Source organism: Oncorhynchus tshawytscha, linkage group LG18 (assembly GCF_018296145.1).
Source record: "Oncorhynchus tshawytscha isolate Ot180627B linkage group LG18, Otsh_v2.0, whole genome shotgun sequence".
NCBI lineage: Eukaryota > Metazoa > Chordata > Actinopteri > Salmoniformes > Salmonidae > Oncorhynchus > Oncorhynchus tshawytscha.
In genome coordinates this window covers 32831232-32847164 of record NC_056446.1, presented here as the reverse complement: position 1 = coordinate 32847164, position 15933 = coordinate 32831232, and the positions used below count along the sequence as shown (strand labels likewise).

Below are 15933 nucleotides of genomic sequence, written 5' to 3'. Positions count from 1 at the left end.
TGTGGCAAACTTTAAACAACACTTTTTATGGATATCTTTAAGAAATGGCTTTCTTCTTGCCACTCTTCCATAAAGGCCAGATTTGTGCAATATACGACTGATTGTTGTCCTATGGACAGAGTCTCCCACCTCAGCTGTAGATCTCTGCAGTTCATCCAGAGTGATCATGGGCCTCTTGGCTGCATCTCTGATCAGTCTTCTCCTTGTATGAGCTGAAAGTTTAGAGGGACGGCCAGGTCTTGGTAGATTTGCAGTGGTCTGATACTCCTTCCATTTCAATATTATCGCTTGCACAGTGCTCCTTGGGATGTTTAAAGCTTGGGAAATCTTTTTGTATCCAAATCCGGCTTTAAACTTCTTCACAACAGTATCTCGGACCTGCCTGGTGTGTTCCTTGTTCTTCATGATGCTCTCTGCGCTTTTAACGGACCTCTGAGACTATCACAGTCCAGGTGCATTTATACGGAGACTTGATTACACACAGGTGGATTGTATTTATCATCATTAGTCATTTAGGTCAACATTGGATCATTCAGAGATCCTCACTGAACTTCTGGAGAGAGTTTGCTGCACTGAAAGTAAAGGGGCTGTATAATTTTGCACACCCAATTTTTCAGTTTTTGATTTGTTAAAAAAGTTTGAAATATCCAATAAATGTCGTTCCACTTCATGATTGTGTCCCACTTGTTGTTGATTTTTCACAAAAAAATACAGTTTTATATCTTTATGTTTGAAGCCTGAAATGTGGCAAAAGGTCGCAAAGTTCAAGGGGGCCGAATACTTTCGCAAGGCACTGTATATATATATACACACACACACACACTACCGTTCAAAAGTTTGGGGTCACTTAGAAATGTCCTTGTTTTTGAAAGAAAAACACATTTTTTTGTCCATTAAAATAACATCAAATTGATCAGAAATACAGTGTAGACATTGTTAATGTTGTAAATGACTATTGTAGCTGTAACGATCCTCTTACTCTTATGAAGTGTAGTCAAGATCGGACCAACACGCAGCGTGGTAAGTGTCCATGTTAATATTTTAATATAACAGAAGAGGAAACAAAAATAATAACTAGAATGTAAGAAACAAAACAGTCCTGTCAGGTGAAACAAAACAGAAAACAACTACCCACAAACACAGGTGGGAACAGGCAACCTAAGTATGGTTGTCAATCAGAGACAACGATTGACAGCTGCCTCTGATTGGGAACCATACCAGTCCAAGCACATAGAAGTACAAAACATAGAACAAAACAGAATGCCCACCCCAACTCACACCCTGACCAAACCAGACATAAAAAAGGAACTAAGGTCAGGACGTGACAGTAGCTGGAAACTGCAGATTTTTTATGGAATATCTACACAGAGGCCCATTATCAGCAAACATCACTCCTGTGTTCCAGTGAATTGGTGACTCCGTGATGCTGGCCTTCTAGGCAGAGTTGCAAAGAAAAACCCATATCTCAGACTGGCCAATAAAAAGAAAAGATTAAGATGGGCAAAAGAACAGACATCGGACAGAGGAACTCTGCCTAGAAGGCCAACATCCCGGAGTCGCCTCTTCACTGTTGACATTGAGACTGGTGTCTTGCGGGTACTATTTAATGAAGCTGCCAGTTGAGGACTTGTGAGGCGTCTGTTTCTCAAACTAGACACTAATGTACTTGTCCTCTTGCTCAGTTGTGCACCGGAGCCTCCCACTCCTCTTTCTATTGTGGTTAGAGCCAGTTTGCGCTGTTCTGTGAAGGGAGTAGTACACAGCGTTGTACAAGTCTAACGGTGCTAACATAATTGCAAAAAGGGTTTTCTAATGATCAATTAGCCTTTTAAAATGAGAAACTTGGATTAGCTAACACAATGTGCCATTGGAACACAGGAGTGATGGTTGCTGATAATGGGCCTCTGTACGCCTATGTAGATATTCCATAAAAAATCTGCTGTTTCCAGTGATAATAGTCATTTACAACATTAACAATGTCTACACTGTATTTCTGATCAATTTGATGTTATTTTAATGGACAAAAAAATGTGCTTTTCTTTCAAAAACAAGGACTTCTAAGTGACCCCAAACTTTTGAACGGTAGTGTATATATATTTATTGTTGTAATTTTAACCCCTTTTTCTCCCTAATTTCGTGATACCCAATTGGTAGTTACAGTTTTGTCCCATCGCTGGTCGAGAGCCATGCGTCCTCCAAAACATGAACCTGCCAAGCCGCACTGCTGTTCTTGTATAGATTTACAGGAATTTGTTCTCGTGGTACAGTTTTAAAACTATTGTATTGTTGGATTAAAATACATTTGAAAATTGTTGTTTTGCAAGTGTCAGATTCACCACCTGCATGTACATGTTTTGTCCTATTCCTATACACAAGGGGCGCTGTTTTTTCTTTGAACATGACCGTTTTTCCCACCCAAACAACATCCGGGTTGTGACCCAATCCATTTGTGATGGTGGATTATTTTTCAGTCCGATTGCAAATGATTAATTTTTTTACGCAAATTTGCCATTAATTCCCACGATTTTGATTGAATAAAGGGGGAAATAACTCAAGGAAATAGTTATCGTGGAAGGGAGAACTAGCTACGCTTATTGTGCTGGTATGTCACACAGGTGAATGTGAAACCAAGCGTTTGTGTCTTTGACTGCGTCATACAGCTATCTCATGGTTTTGATTGATTCGCTAGATTACTGCTGTAATCTATGTATGGTTATAAACCATGTGGTTCGAGCCCTGAATGAGTTGGCTGAAAGCCGTGGTATATCAGACCTTCAGTTGTGAACAAATTATTATTTTCAATGACTGCCTAGGTTAACTGCCTTGTTCAGGGACAGAACGACAGATTTTTACCTTGTCAGCTCGGTGATTCGATCATGCAATCTTTCGGTTACTAGTCCAACACTCTAACCACTAGTCTACCCTGCCGCCCCTATGAACAGAAACAATAATACTTGCTGGTATAATTACGTTGGTAACCAGTTTATTAATAGCTATAAGGCATCCTCGGGGGGTTGTGGTGGAAATATGACCAATGTCCAACGGTAAGGGCTGTATCCAGGGAGGTGCGTCGTGGGTAAGAACAGCCTTTAGCCGTAGCATATAGGCCATATACCTTATTGCTTAATTATCTAACTACCTATTAAATGGACAATATCATTGTTGCATTACACAGTAGATAACGTTACACAGCTATGTCCAAGGTTAGCCACCTGCAGTTATGGAATGTTTGCTCACAAGTATGATTCAATTAGCTGATGACCCGATGGAATCATGTGATCCTTCCTTAACCCATAGAAAATCCCAGGCCACCAGTTGACCACTTAAACATGGTGAAAGTCCTTAATGGTGCTGCCTGTGCTAAAACTGCCTTTTGGTCACTTGAGGCCTCATTCTATATGGGAGGGTTTGAATTTGTCAAATAGAAACTATTGTTTGCGGTTTCCAAATTTTGGAGTAAACTGTTTCTGTTGCAAAATGTTTTGCAACAGGAGCGTAATGAATACACCCCAGGTTGTCAAACTATGTTTTCTTCTCTTGTGTCAGATGTTAGTGAGACACCTCCAGTCAAATCACAATGAGTAACAACAGCCATCCTTTGCGTCCACTGGCCTCTGTGTCAGAGATTGACCACATCCACCTGCTGTCAGAGCAGCTGGGTGCCTTGGTTCCAGGTGAAGAGTACAGTGATGTCACCTTCGTTGTGGAGGAGAAACGCTTCCCCGCCCATAGGGTCATTTTGGCAGCACGATGTCACTACTTCAGGTACACCTGTTTGAATGCTTTTTTCTTGTTCTTCTTTGCAATGCATGAGGTCTTTGGCTTCCCATGAAATGACAGATGACTGGCTCTGTCGGACATTTGCCGTTTAAATATAACAAAGTTATTTTAGGTAATAGTGTACAATGAAGACTAGGTAACAGTGTGTGAAATGTCTAACAATCTTTTCCCCAGAGCTCTGCTGTATGGAGGGATGAAGGAGTCCCAGCCGCAGGCGGAGGTGACACTGGAGGAGACCCGAGCCGAGGCTTTCTCCATGCTCCTCCACTACCTTTACACGGGCCGGGCTAGCCTCAGCTCAGCCCGCGAGGAGGTGCTGCTGGACTTCCTGGGTCTGGCCCACCGCTACGGCCTCCAGCCACTAGAGGACTCCACCTCTGAGTTCCTGCGCACCATCCTGCACACGCACAACGTGTGTTTGGTGTTTGACGTGGCCAGCCTGTACTCTCTGGGTGTGCTCAGTGAAGCATGCTGCGCCTACATGGATCGGCATGCCCCGGAGGTCCTGGCCTCGGACAGCTTCCTCACGTTGTCCAAGGTGAGTAGGAAGGTTCACGTTCATTAAAATCTAATAGAAGAACATGGATCGAAACAGGAAGGGGACGACCTGGACTTGCTATAAAAAAATCAGTTGCAAAATGTTTTCAAACGATTTTCATTGTGTGCCCCAATGAACAAAACCCAGATCACTGAATCAAAAGAAGTAGTCTTAACTGAATCTGCTTCTATCCTCTCTGTGCAGACTGCTCTGCTGACTGTGGTACGGAGGGACTCGTTTGCAGCGAGCGAGAAGGAGATCTTCCAGGCGCTGTGTCGCTGGTGCCGGCAGAACGGCGAGGGTAGCGCCACGCAGGAAGTGATGTCGGCCGTGCGGCTGCCGCTCATGAGTCTGATGGAGATGCTAAACGTGGTGCGTCCCTCGGGACTTCTCAGCCCAGACGACCTACTGGACGCCATCAAGACGCGCTCAGAGAGCCGCGACATGGACCTCAACTACCGCGGCATCCTCAGTGGGTCTCAGTCTCTGCTGGTCCTGTTCTAGTAGTCAGCAACTAATAGTTTTGTGTGTGTGTGTGTGTGTGTGTGTGTGTGTGTGTGTGTGTGTGTGTGTGTGTGTGTGTGTGTGTGTGTGTGTGTGTGTGTGTGTGTGTGTGTGAGAGAGACACACAGTTGATGTCGAAAGTTTAAATACACTTAGGTTGGAGTCATTAAAACTAGTTTTTCAACCACTCCACAAATTTCTTGTTAACAAAATATAGTTTTTGCAAGTCGGTTAATTTATAATTCACTATCACAATTCGAGTAGGTCACAAGTTTACATACAGTAAGTTGACTGTACCTTTTAAACAGCTTCGAAAATTCCAGAAAATGATGTAATGGCTTTTCTCATTGAGTCAATTGGGGGGGAACCTGTGGATGTATTTCAAGGCCTACTACCTTCAAACTCAGTGCCTCTTTGCTTGACATGGGAAAATCAAGAAATCAGCCAAAACCTCAGAAAAATAGACCTCCACAAGTCTGGTTCATCCTTGGGAGCAATTTCCAAACGCCTGACGGTACCACGTTCATCTGTACAAACAATAGTGCGCAAGTATAAACACCATGGGACCACGCAGCCGTCATACCGCTCAGGAAGGAGACTCGTTCTGTCTCCTAGAGATGAATGTACTTTGGTGCAAAAAGTGCAAATCAATCCCAGAACAAGAGCAAAGGACCCTGTGAAGATGCTGGAGGAAACAGGTACAAAAGTATTTTTATCCACAGTAAAACGAGTCCTATATCGCCATAACCTGAAAGGCCGCTCAGCAAGGAAGAAGCCACTGCTCCATAACCGCCATAAAATGCCAGACTACGGTTTTCAGCTGCACATGGGGACAAAGATCGTACTTTTTGAAGAAATGTTCTCTGGTCTGATGAAACAAAAATAGAACTGTTTGGCCATAATGACCATCGTTATGTTTGAAGGAAAAGGGGGGAGGCTTGTAAGCCGAAGAACACCATCCCAACCGTGAAGCACAGGGGTGGCAGCATCATGTTGTGGGGGGGCTTTGCTGCAGGAGGGACTGGTGCACTTCACAAAATAGATGGCTTCATGAGGATGGAAAATTATGTGGATATATTGAAGCAAAGTCTCAAGAAATCAGTCAGGAAGTTAAAGTTTGGTCACAGATGGGTCTTCCAAATGGACAATGACCCCAAGCATACTTCCAAAGTTGTGGTAAAGTGACTTAAGGATGACAAAGTCAAGGTAAACCCTGACCTCAATCCAATAGAGAATTTGTGGGCAGAACTGAAAAAGCGTGCGCAAGCAAGGAAGCCTACAACTCCGTTAAACCAGCTCTGTCAGGAATTGTGAAAAACTGAGTTTAAATGTATTTGGCTAAGGTGTATGTAAACTTCTGACTTCAACTGTATGTATTCAATGTGATGCCTTTTGTGTTACAGTCCCAGAAGAGAATATTGCCACTATGAAGTACGGGGCCCAGGTGGTGAAGGGAGAGCTGAAGTCAGCACTGCTGGACGGAGACACCCAGAACTACGACTTGGACCACGGCTTTTCAAGACACCCCATAGAGGAGGACGGCTGCGCTGGCCTCCAGATTAAGCTGGGCCAGGCCTACATCCTCAACCATATCCGCATCCTGCTCTGGGACCGAGACAGCCGGTGAGAGAGACATCCCGTGTGTTTTAGGGGATCCGTTTGAGCAAAGCACAATCGCTTATCTTTATGAAGGAAGTTATTTGGGATGCGAGGTGATTTACAGATCAGTGATTTTGACCAGTTTTACTGCCTTGTAATCAATCACGCACATTCCTTTCTCTCTGAAGGTTTCGCTCAACTGATGAGCAATGTTTTCATAGTGTTTTATTAATTGAAGTAATGTTCATATCACATTACTGTCATAAAGATAGAGATTAGAGGTCGACCGATTATGATTTTTCAACGCCGATACCGATTATTGGAGGACCAAAAAAGCCGATACCGATTAATCGGCCGATTTAAAAAAATTAAAAATACATTGTATTTGTAATAATGACAATTACAACAATACTGACTGTTGTAATGAAACATGTTCAATTTGGTTTAAATAATGCAAAAACAAAGTGTTGGAGAAGAAAGTAAAAGTGCAATATGTGCTTTGTAAGAAAGCTAACGTTTCAGTTCCTTGCTCAGAACATGAGAACATACAGTGTTTAGGAAAAAAAAGTATTTAGTCAGCCACCAATTGTGCAAGTTCTCCCACTTAAAGATGAGAGAGGCCTGTAATTTTCATCATAGGTACACTTCAACTATGACAGACAAAATGAGGGAAAAAAATCCAGAAAATCACATTGTAGGATTTTTAATGAATTTATTTGCAAATTATGGTGGAAAATAAGTATTTGGTCACCTACAAACAAGCAAGATTTCTGGTTCTCACAGACCTGTAACTTCTTCTTTAAGAGGCTCCTCTGTCCTCCACTCGTTACCTGTATTAATGGCACCTGTTTGAACTTGTTATCAGTATAAAAGACACCTGTCCACAACCTCAAACAGTCACACTCCAAACTCCACTATGGCCAAGACCAAAGAGCTGTCAAGGGACACCAGAAACAAAATTGTAGACCTGCACCAGGCTGGGAAGACTGAATCTGCAATAGGTAAGCAGCTTGGTTTGAAGAAATCAACTGTGTGGGAGCAATTATTAGGAAATGGAAGACATACAAGACCACTGATAATCTCCCTCGACCTGGGGCTCCACGCAAGATCTCACCCCATGGGGTCAAAATGATCACAAGAACGGTGAGCAAAAATCCCAGAACCACACGGGGGGACCTAGTGAATGACCTGCAGAGAGCTGGGACCAAAGTAACAAAGCCTACCATCAGTAACACACTACGCCACCAGGGACTCAAATCCTGCCGTGTCAGACGTGTCCCCCTGCTTAAGCCAGTACATGTCCAGGCCCGTCTGAAGTTTGCTAGAGAGCATTTGGATGATCCAGAAGAAGATTGGGAGAATGTCATATGGTCAGATGAAACCAAGATATAACTTTTTGGTAAAAACTCAACTCGTCGTGTTTGGAGAACAAAGAATGCTGAGTTGCATCCAAAGAACACCATACCTAATGTGAAGCATGGGGGTGCATCATGCTTTGGGGCTGTTTTTCTGCAAAGGGACCAGGACGACTGATCCATGTAAAGGAAAGAATGAATGGGGCCATGTATCGTGAGATTTTGAGTGAAAACCTCCTTCCATCAGCAAGGGCATTGAAGATGAAACGTGGCTGGGTCTTTCAGCATGACAATGATGAGCTGGTGGTTCCTTTTAACATGAGTCTTCAATATTCCCAGGTAAGAAGTTTTAGGTTGTAGTTATTATAGGATTTATAGGACTATTTCCCTCTATACCATTTGTATTTAATTAACCATTGACTATTGGATGTTCTTATAGTCACTTTAGTATTGCCAGTGTAACAGTATAGCTTCCGTCCCTCTCCTCGCTTCTCCCTGGGCTCGAACCAGCAACACAACAACAACAGCCACCACATCGAAGCAGCGTTACCCATGCAGAGGAAGGGAAACAACCACCCCAAGGCTCAGAGCGAGTGAAGTTTGAAACGCTATTAGCATGCGCTAACTAGCCAGCCATTTCACTTCGGTTACACCAGCCTCATCTCGGGAGTTGATAGGCTTGAAGTTATAAACAGCGCAATGCTTGACGCACAACGAAGAGCTGCTGGCAAAATGCACAAAATTGCTGTTTGAATTAATGTTTATGCCTACCACCGCTCAGTCAGATACTTAAATACTTTTTTTTTTACCTTTATTTAACTAGGCAAGTCAGTTAAGGACAAATTCTTATTTTCAATGACAGCCTAGGAACAGTGGGTTAATTGCCTGTTCAGGGGCAGAACAACAGATTTGTACCTTGTCAGCTCGTGGATTTGAACTTGCAACCCTACGGTTACTAGCCCAACGCTCTAACCACTAGGCTACCCTGCCGCCCCACTTGTATGCTCAGTCAGATTATATGCAACGCAGGACACGCTAGATAATATCTATTAATATCATCAACCATGTGTAGTTAACTAGTGATTGATTGTTTTTTTATAAGATAAGTTCAATGCTAGCTAGCAACTTACCTTGGCTTACTGCATTTGCGTAACAGGCAGTCTCCTTGTGGAGTGCAACAAGAGAGAGGCAGGTCGTTATTGCGTTGGACTAGTTAACTGTAAGGTTGCAAGATTGGATCCCCCGAGCTGACAAGGTCAAAATCTGTCGTTCCTCCCCTGAATGAGGCAGTTAACCCACCGTTTCTAGGCCGTCATTGAAAATAAGAATGTGTTCTTAACTGACTTGTCAAGCTAAATAAAGATTAAATAAAGGTGTCAAAATAATAATAATCGGCAAATTGGCGCCCAAAAATACCGATTTCCATTTGTTATGTAAACTTGAAATCGGCCCTAATTAATCTGCCATTAATTAATCGGTCGACCTCTAATAGAGATATTCTTCAACATTGCTTTGGGGCAATTCCACGTTAACAGAGTGATGAACGGTAGACCACCAGGCTGTAGCAGGACCAGGAGAACAGGCCACTAGGCTCAGAGAGCCGCGGCATGGACCTCAACTACCGCGGCATCCTCAGTGGGTCTCAGTCTCTGCTGGTCCTGTTCTAGTAGTCAGCAACTAATAGTTTTATTTGTCAGTGGGAGTGTGTGCATTCTGTTTGCGTCTGAATTGCTTGTGCACGTGTCTCTTTGTATTCTGTGCGTGTGTGTGAGAATGAGAGAGATCACATTACTGTCATAAAGATAGAGATACTCTTCAACATTGCTTTGGGGCAATTCTTCGTTAACAGAGTGCTGTATGTCAAACAGAAAAAGTATGAAATGGAAAAGAGAATCTGCTAAATAACTCAAATGTAAAATATAAACAAAAACCAATGATTGCGAAGTTTAACAAATCATACAATACTTTGCATAATGACTACTTTTAATAATCTCCACAGAAAATTTTACAAAAACACATCGACTTGAAGAACAGTGCAGGTGCAAAGTTTGGTAACGGAATGATGGTTTGTACTTTTTGTGCTGTCATTCTGTTACCAAACTTTGCATCTGCACTGTTTGGTGAAAAATCTGAGTCCTAGTATCACTCTGTTACTGTGGAATTGCCCTTTGGTCACTGCGATATGTATGGCCCATCACCCTCTCTCTGTATTTGAGCAGGTCTTATTCTTACTATATTGAAGTGTCCATGGATGAGCTGGATTGGATGCGTGTTGTAGACCATTCCAAGTATCTGTGTCGCTCTTGGCAGAACCTCTTCTTTACACCACGTGTGGCCAGGTAAATCTTTACCTATGGTTTTCTTATGGTTGGCACCAATTTTGACTTTTGGTTCCACAACATAGGCGTGATTGTGTCCTTGTGTCCCAGGTACGTGCGCATTGTAGGGACGCATAACACTGTCAACAAGGTCTTCCATCTAGTGAGTTTGGAGTGTATGTTCACACACCGCTCATTCACTCTGGAAAAAGGTCTTCTCGGTAAGGCAAGAATATCACCCAGTATACCAGTGTTATACAGTGCCTTCAGAAAGTATTCAGACCCCTTGACTTTTTGTAAATTTTGTTACGTTACAGGCTTATTCTAAAATGGATTAAATAAATAAAAATCCTCAAGCAATCTACACACAATACCCCATAATGACAAAGCAATAAAAGGATTTTACTTTTTTTTGCAAATGTATAAATAAAAAATAGATCCCTTACTTACTTAAGGATTCAGACCCTTTGCTATAAGACTCGAGATTGAGCTCAGGTACATCTTCTTTCCATTGATCATCCTTGAGATGTTTCTTCAACTTGATTGGAGTCCACCTGTGGCAAATTCAATTGATTAAACATGATTTGGAAAGGTACACACCTGTATGTATAAGGTCCCACAGTTGACAGTGCATGTCAGAACAACAACCAAGCCATGAGGTCGAAGGAATTGTCCGTAGAGCTCCAAGACAGGATTGTTGAGGCATAGATCTGGGGAAGTGTACCAAAACATTTCTGCAGCATTGAAGGTCCCCAAGGACACAGTGGCCTCCATAATTCTTAAATGGAAGAAGTTTGGAACCACTAAGACTCTTCCTAGAGCTGGCCGCCCGGCCAAACTGAGCAGTCAGGGGAGAAGGGCCTTGGTCCGGGAGGTGACCAAGAACCCGATGGTCACTCTGACAGAACTCCAGAGTTTCTCTGTGGAGATGGTATAACCTTCCAGAAGGATAACCATCTCTGCAGCACTCCACCAATCTGGCCTCTATGGTAGAGTGGCCAGATGGAAGCCACTCCTCAGTGAAAGGCACAAAACCGCACAAACCTGGCACCATCACTACGGTGAAGCATGGTGGTGGCAGCATCATGCTGTGGGGATGTTTTTCAGCGACATTGACTGGATGACTAGTTAGGATTGAGGCAAAGATGAATGGAGCAAAGTAGAGCAAGATCCTTTTTGAAAACCTGCTCAGGGGCGAAGGTTCACCTTCCAACAGGACAACAACCCTAAGTACACAGCCAAGACAACGCAGGAGTGGCTTCGGGGACAGAGCCTAACACGGAACCCAAACCGGCTGCGCGCCTGCGCCATCGTGCGCTATCGTGCATAAATTTGTTTTATCCCCCTACACCAAATGCGATCGACACACAGGTTAAAATATCAAAACAAACTCTGAACCAATGACATTAATTTGGGGACAGGTCGAAAAGCATTAAACATATATGGCAATTTAGCTAGCTAGTTTGCACTTGCTAGCTAAGGTTCATTTGTCCTATTTAGCTAGCTTGCTGTTGCTAGCTAATTTGTCCTGGGATATAAACATTGAGTTGTTATTTTACCTGAAATGCACAAGGACCTCTACTCCGACAATTAATCCACACATAAAACGGCCAACCGAATCGTTTCCAGTCATCTCTCTTCCTTCCAGGCTTTTTCATCTTTGAACTTATATGGTGATCGGCATCTAAACTTTCATAGTATTACCACGATGACCGGGAAAACAGTTTGTCTTTCAATCACCCACGTGGGTATAACCAATGACGTGGGTGGGTACCTGCTTGGGTACCTGCTTCTATAAACCAATGAGGAGATGGGATAGGCAGGACTTTCAGCGTGATCTGCGTCAGAAATAGAAAGGAGTTCTATTTTAGCCCTTGGCATCGCAGTAGCTCTTTGGCGCACACAATAATTGAATAACGGATTTCTACATTCATTTTGCGATGCTCGTGCACGCGACGTGTCCGGTCTGGTCAGCATGTAAGAGGATCTGCAGAGAAGAATGGGAGAAACTCCCCAAATACAGGTGTGCCAAGCTTGTTGCGTCATACCCAAGAAGACTCGCGGCGGGAGTCTCTGCCGGAGGTGCTTCAACAAACTACTGAGTAAAGTGTCTGAATATTCATTTTTTTTATTTAAAAAAAATAAGTACATTTGCTGAAATTTCTAAATTTGTTTTTGCTTTGTCATTACAGGGCATTGTGTGTAGACTGGGGGGCTAATGAATCCATTTTAGAATAAGAATAACGTAACCAAGTGTGAAAGTCAGGGGGTCTGAATACTGAATGAATGCACTGTATATGATTTAGAAAATACATTGATCAACATTTTTGACTACATTTATACATATTTAAATTGCTATAATTTAACAAATATTTCAAAACTCCTCTCGCCCAATTCTCTCTTTCTCTCCCATCACTTTCATGTCTGCAGTCCCCAATGAGAACGTGGCTACCATCGCGGCCTGTTCCAGTGTCATCGAGGGGGTGAGTCGGAGCAGAAACGCCCTGCTCAACGGGGACACCCGCAACTACGACTGGGACTCTGGCTACACCTGTCACCAGCTGGGCTCTGGGGCCATCGTCATCCAACTGGCTCAGCCTTACTCTATAGGCTCCTTAAGGTGTGTGTGTGTACGTACACATGTTTTTATGTGTGTGTGTGTGTGTGTGTGTGTGTGTGTGTGTGTGTGTGTGTGTGTGTTTGTGCATTTTAACTGTTGCTGAGTTTTTGTATCTCTCTGCACAGTTGATACATTTTTTGTTTTGTTTTCTTCCATCTGGACAGACTACTACTGTGGGACTGTGATGAGCGATCCTACAGTTACTACATTGAGGTCTCCACCAATCAGCAGGAGTGGACAAAGGTGGTGGACCGCACCAAGGTGCCATGTCGGTAAGACTCCCAGTCTCCCTTTCCCATACTCTTCAGATAATCTTTCTACAACTCTGTCCATTTGAGATCTTTTAAGTCTTGTTTTTCTTCCAACAGGTCGTGGCAGACACTCAAATTCGACAAGCAGCCTGCCTCTTTTATCCGCATCGTAGGAACTCACAACTCCGCAAACGAGGTGAGAGGATTGCGAATATGCCATTTTTTTATCTGCCGTCATTTTTGTGTTTATAGCCTTTCCTCATTCTCTGTTTGGCTTTGTTTTTCAGGTGTTCCATTGTGTCCACTTTGAGTGTCCGGCCCAGTCTGATGCGGAGGTGAAAGAGGGCAGTCCTGGGCAGGAGTCCAGTTCCACATCCCAGAACCCCAGACCTGTTCGGCCCTCCCGTACCCACAGCCTGCTCCCCTCCCTGCCCTCCTCATCCTCCACCTCCTCACAACCCCACCTCTGAGAGAAAAGGAGACACCCTCAAGGCCACCATTTTGCACAGCCTTTATCTATCACACAGGATGCACTGCTAAAATGCTGCTAAGCATACTATCCATTTTGATAAAAGATTGGCTTCTATTGCAATGATGAACATGTTTTTAGGGCGCTCATACAGTCCTCCCTGTCTGAAATTATAGGCAATGTTGGGGAAAAAAGGCTATGGAGTAAATTTGTCCATGCATTTTCCAAGAAGATATTGGCTAAAATTTGCAGCCAGTTTAAGGGAACTCAATAAGAACCTTTCAAAGCCTATGGGCCAGGTGCTATCCAGACAGTGGAGGTGTAAGCAGTACTGCTTGTCCAAAGATTTAACCAATGGAATACAGCAGTGATGTTGGCAAAAATATCACATTCATGTTTTTCTTCTCTTTAAAAAAAAATAACAATCACAATTGGAACAAGTTTTTAGATTTGTCATAATTTCTATGCTTTTTAAGTAGTTTATTTGCACTTGTTGGTTAACTAGAATTATCATGTTTACCTATGGTTTTTATTTGCTGAATTCATTCGCTTCACCCCCCTTGGGCTAAAAGACTATTACTGTCTTGGCTTACAGTAGTATGGCTGAGCAGCACTTCAATGTCTTGGTTCAAATTGTTTGGTATATTCCTAAGCAATATTTATGGCTTATTTGCAGAGTCTTAACTATATTTGTCACTTTATTGTTCCCCATATTTACTGTAAAAGTTGTCTAGGTCTACTAACACAGGAAAACTGTGCTGGTAATAGCTATTTCCATGAATGGATTTGTTTTTGTCATTTTATTATCCTGACCTTTTGATTAACATTTGATTAACATTTCAATTGCTGTTTGTGTTTACCTCTCACTTGTCAATGATTTTGTTTGTGTAGTTTTATTTTGGCTCAATTATTTATCAATGCTATGCTTCCTATCCTCCCTCACATTTTCCCTCTTTAGTTTCCTGGCTCTTAATATAGCTCTTTCCTCTTCCATCTCCTTTGCTATTTTGGTAGCTTTCATGTAGATTTGACCAATCTTTTTGATATTTTCACATTGCTGCTATTGCACAAGGGATGAACATTGACTTAAAGTAAATTACTGTTAGTAGAAAGCAGATTACCTTTCTCATATCTATATTTTCCATTCTCGTTCCTGAATAGTTTTGATTGCATTTTGTTGTATTTTCTTAGTATAATAACGTCATTACTGTCGGTTGCTTGTGTGTTATTCTATATCACTGCCATTACCATACAGTGGTATTTCTTTTCAAAAGAGGTCTCTTTTGTAGATGTTGATAGAGATTCAGCAGAAAGGTCTCAATGTTTCACTGTTCAAATAATGGTGATTGATTTGTAAAGTCAAAAAAGTTTGCACTACTCTAGTGGGCACCAATTTTTTTTTCAAATATTGCATATGGAAAATGTAGTGGCTCAAATGTATGGAAACGGCATTATGTCCTACGACTTATTTTGCAGTACTTAGCGTTAGCAACCCTCAAACTTGAAAGACCAAATGTTTTTAACATTGCTGATTAATACAGGTGTTGAATGCAGCCTTGGACATCCATTCTCATGACACCCTACCCAGCTGGCAATCAAGCTTTTAAACAATGCTGTATTAAACTTGTCATCATGACTCATGTATGTCTTTGTATTTTGACATGTTTTACACGACACTAATATTATCAGAAAGCTGTCCAACTCTCTTGAGGGAGGAGTTAGACCAGTGTTTCTCAAACCTCTCCTCAGGGACCCCAAGAGGTTTCACAATTTAGTTGCAGACCTGAACTAGCTCACCTGATTGACCTAGTCAAGAGCATGATGATTAGGTGGCAAATTGAATCAGTTGCGCTAGCTGTGGAATAGATCGAACGCATGGAAAGGCTGGGGTCCCCAAGGAGAGGTTTGACAACCACTGAGTTAGACTACAACGGAGGGAATCAACGATTTATATCAGGGATGGGAAATTCCAGTTCTCTGGGGCTTGATTGGTGTCACACATTTTCTCCAGCCTTATTGCTAACACACCTGATTAAACTAAGTGTGTTCTAAACTGAAGACCATGATTAGTTGATTATTGGAGTCCGGTGTGTTACCTGGGGGTAAAAGTGTGTCGCCAATCAGGCCCAGAGGACTAGTTTTCCATCCCGTATTTATATATACACACGTCATTGGAGGGAATAGATTCCAACACTTTCTCTGAAGAATGCATTTCAAGCACTGCAATTACAACTTTCACAATATTTTGTTATATACTTCGAATAATATGTGTTGTGTAATTACTACTCTGACGTGGAATGGATTTTGTGATCCTCCTGCTTCAAAGCTGATCGATGTTTTGGGTTGTCCCAAACAGACCAAGGGGGTTGGGACATATTAAATATCGCACTTTGTAATACTTAATGTTCAATTTAAACTGTGAAATAAATAAACTGTTTTATATTACATGTGTTTAAAATGCATAAATCTAAATAGTTGCTTCTGTGTCGGCGAGTATAC

At 42.4% G+C, this 15933-nt stretch overlaps 1 protein-coding gene across 2 annotated transcripts; it reads left to right on the top strand.

Annotated features, from left to right (window-relative positions):
* Positions 1 to 2412: 2412 nt before the first annotated feature.
* On the top strand, positions 2413 to 15879 carry LOC112217894 (BTB/POZ domain-containing protein 9). 2 transcript variants are annotated; one of them, XM_024378500.2, is made up of 11 exons: positions 2413 to 2602; positions 3547 to 3765; positions 3955 to 4318; positions 4523 to 4790; positions 6226 to 6445; positions 9996 to 10115; positions 10206 to 10315; positions 12525 to 12714; positions 12879 to 12986; positions 13083 to 13161; positions 13253 to 15879. In XM_024378500.2, the coding sequence occupies exons 2-11, from the start codon at positions 3578 to 3580 to the stop codon at positions 13433 to 13435; spliced, it is 1830 nt and encodes a 609-aa protein (XP_024234268.1). In that variant the 5' UTR covers positions 2413 to 2602; positions 3547 to 3577; the 3' UTR covers positions 13436 to 15879. The 2 variants fall into 2 exon arrangements, with proteins under 2 accessions (XP_024234268.1, XP_024234269.1); XM_024378501.2 differs by having other exon boundaries at positions 13063 to 13161; positions 13253 to 13395.
* Positions 15880 to 15933: the final 54 nt, after the last annotated feature.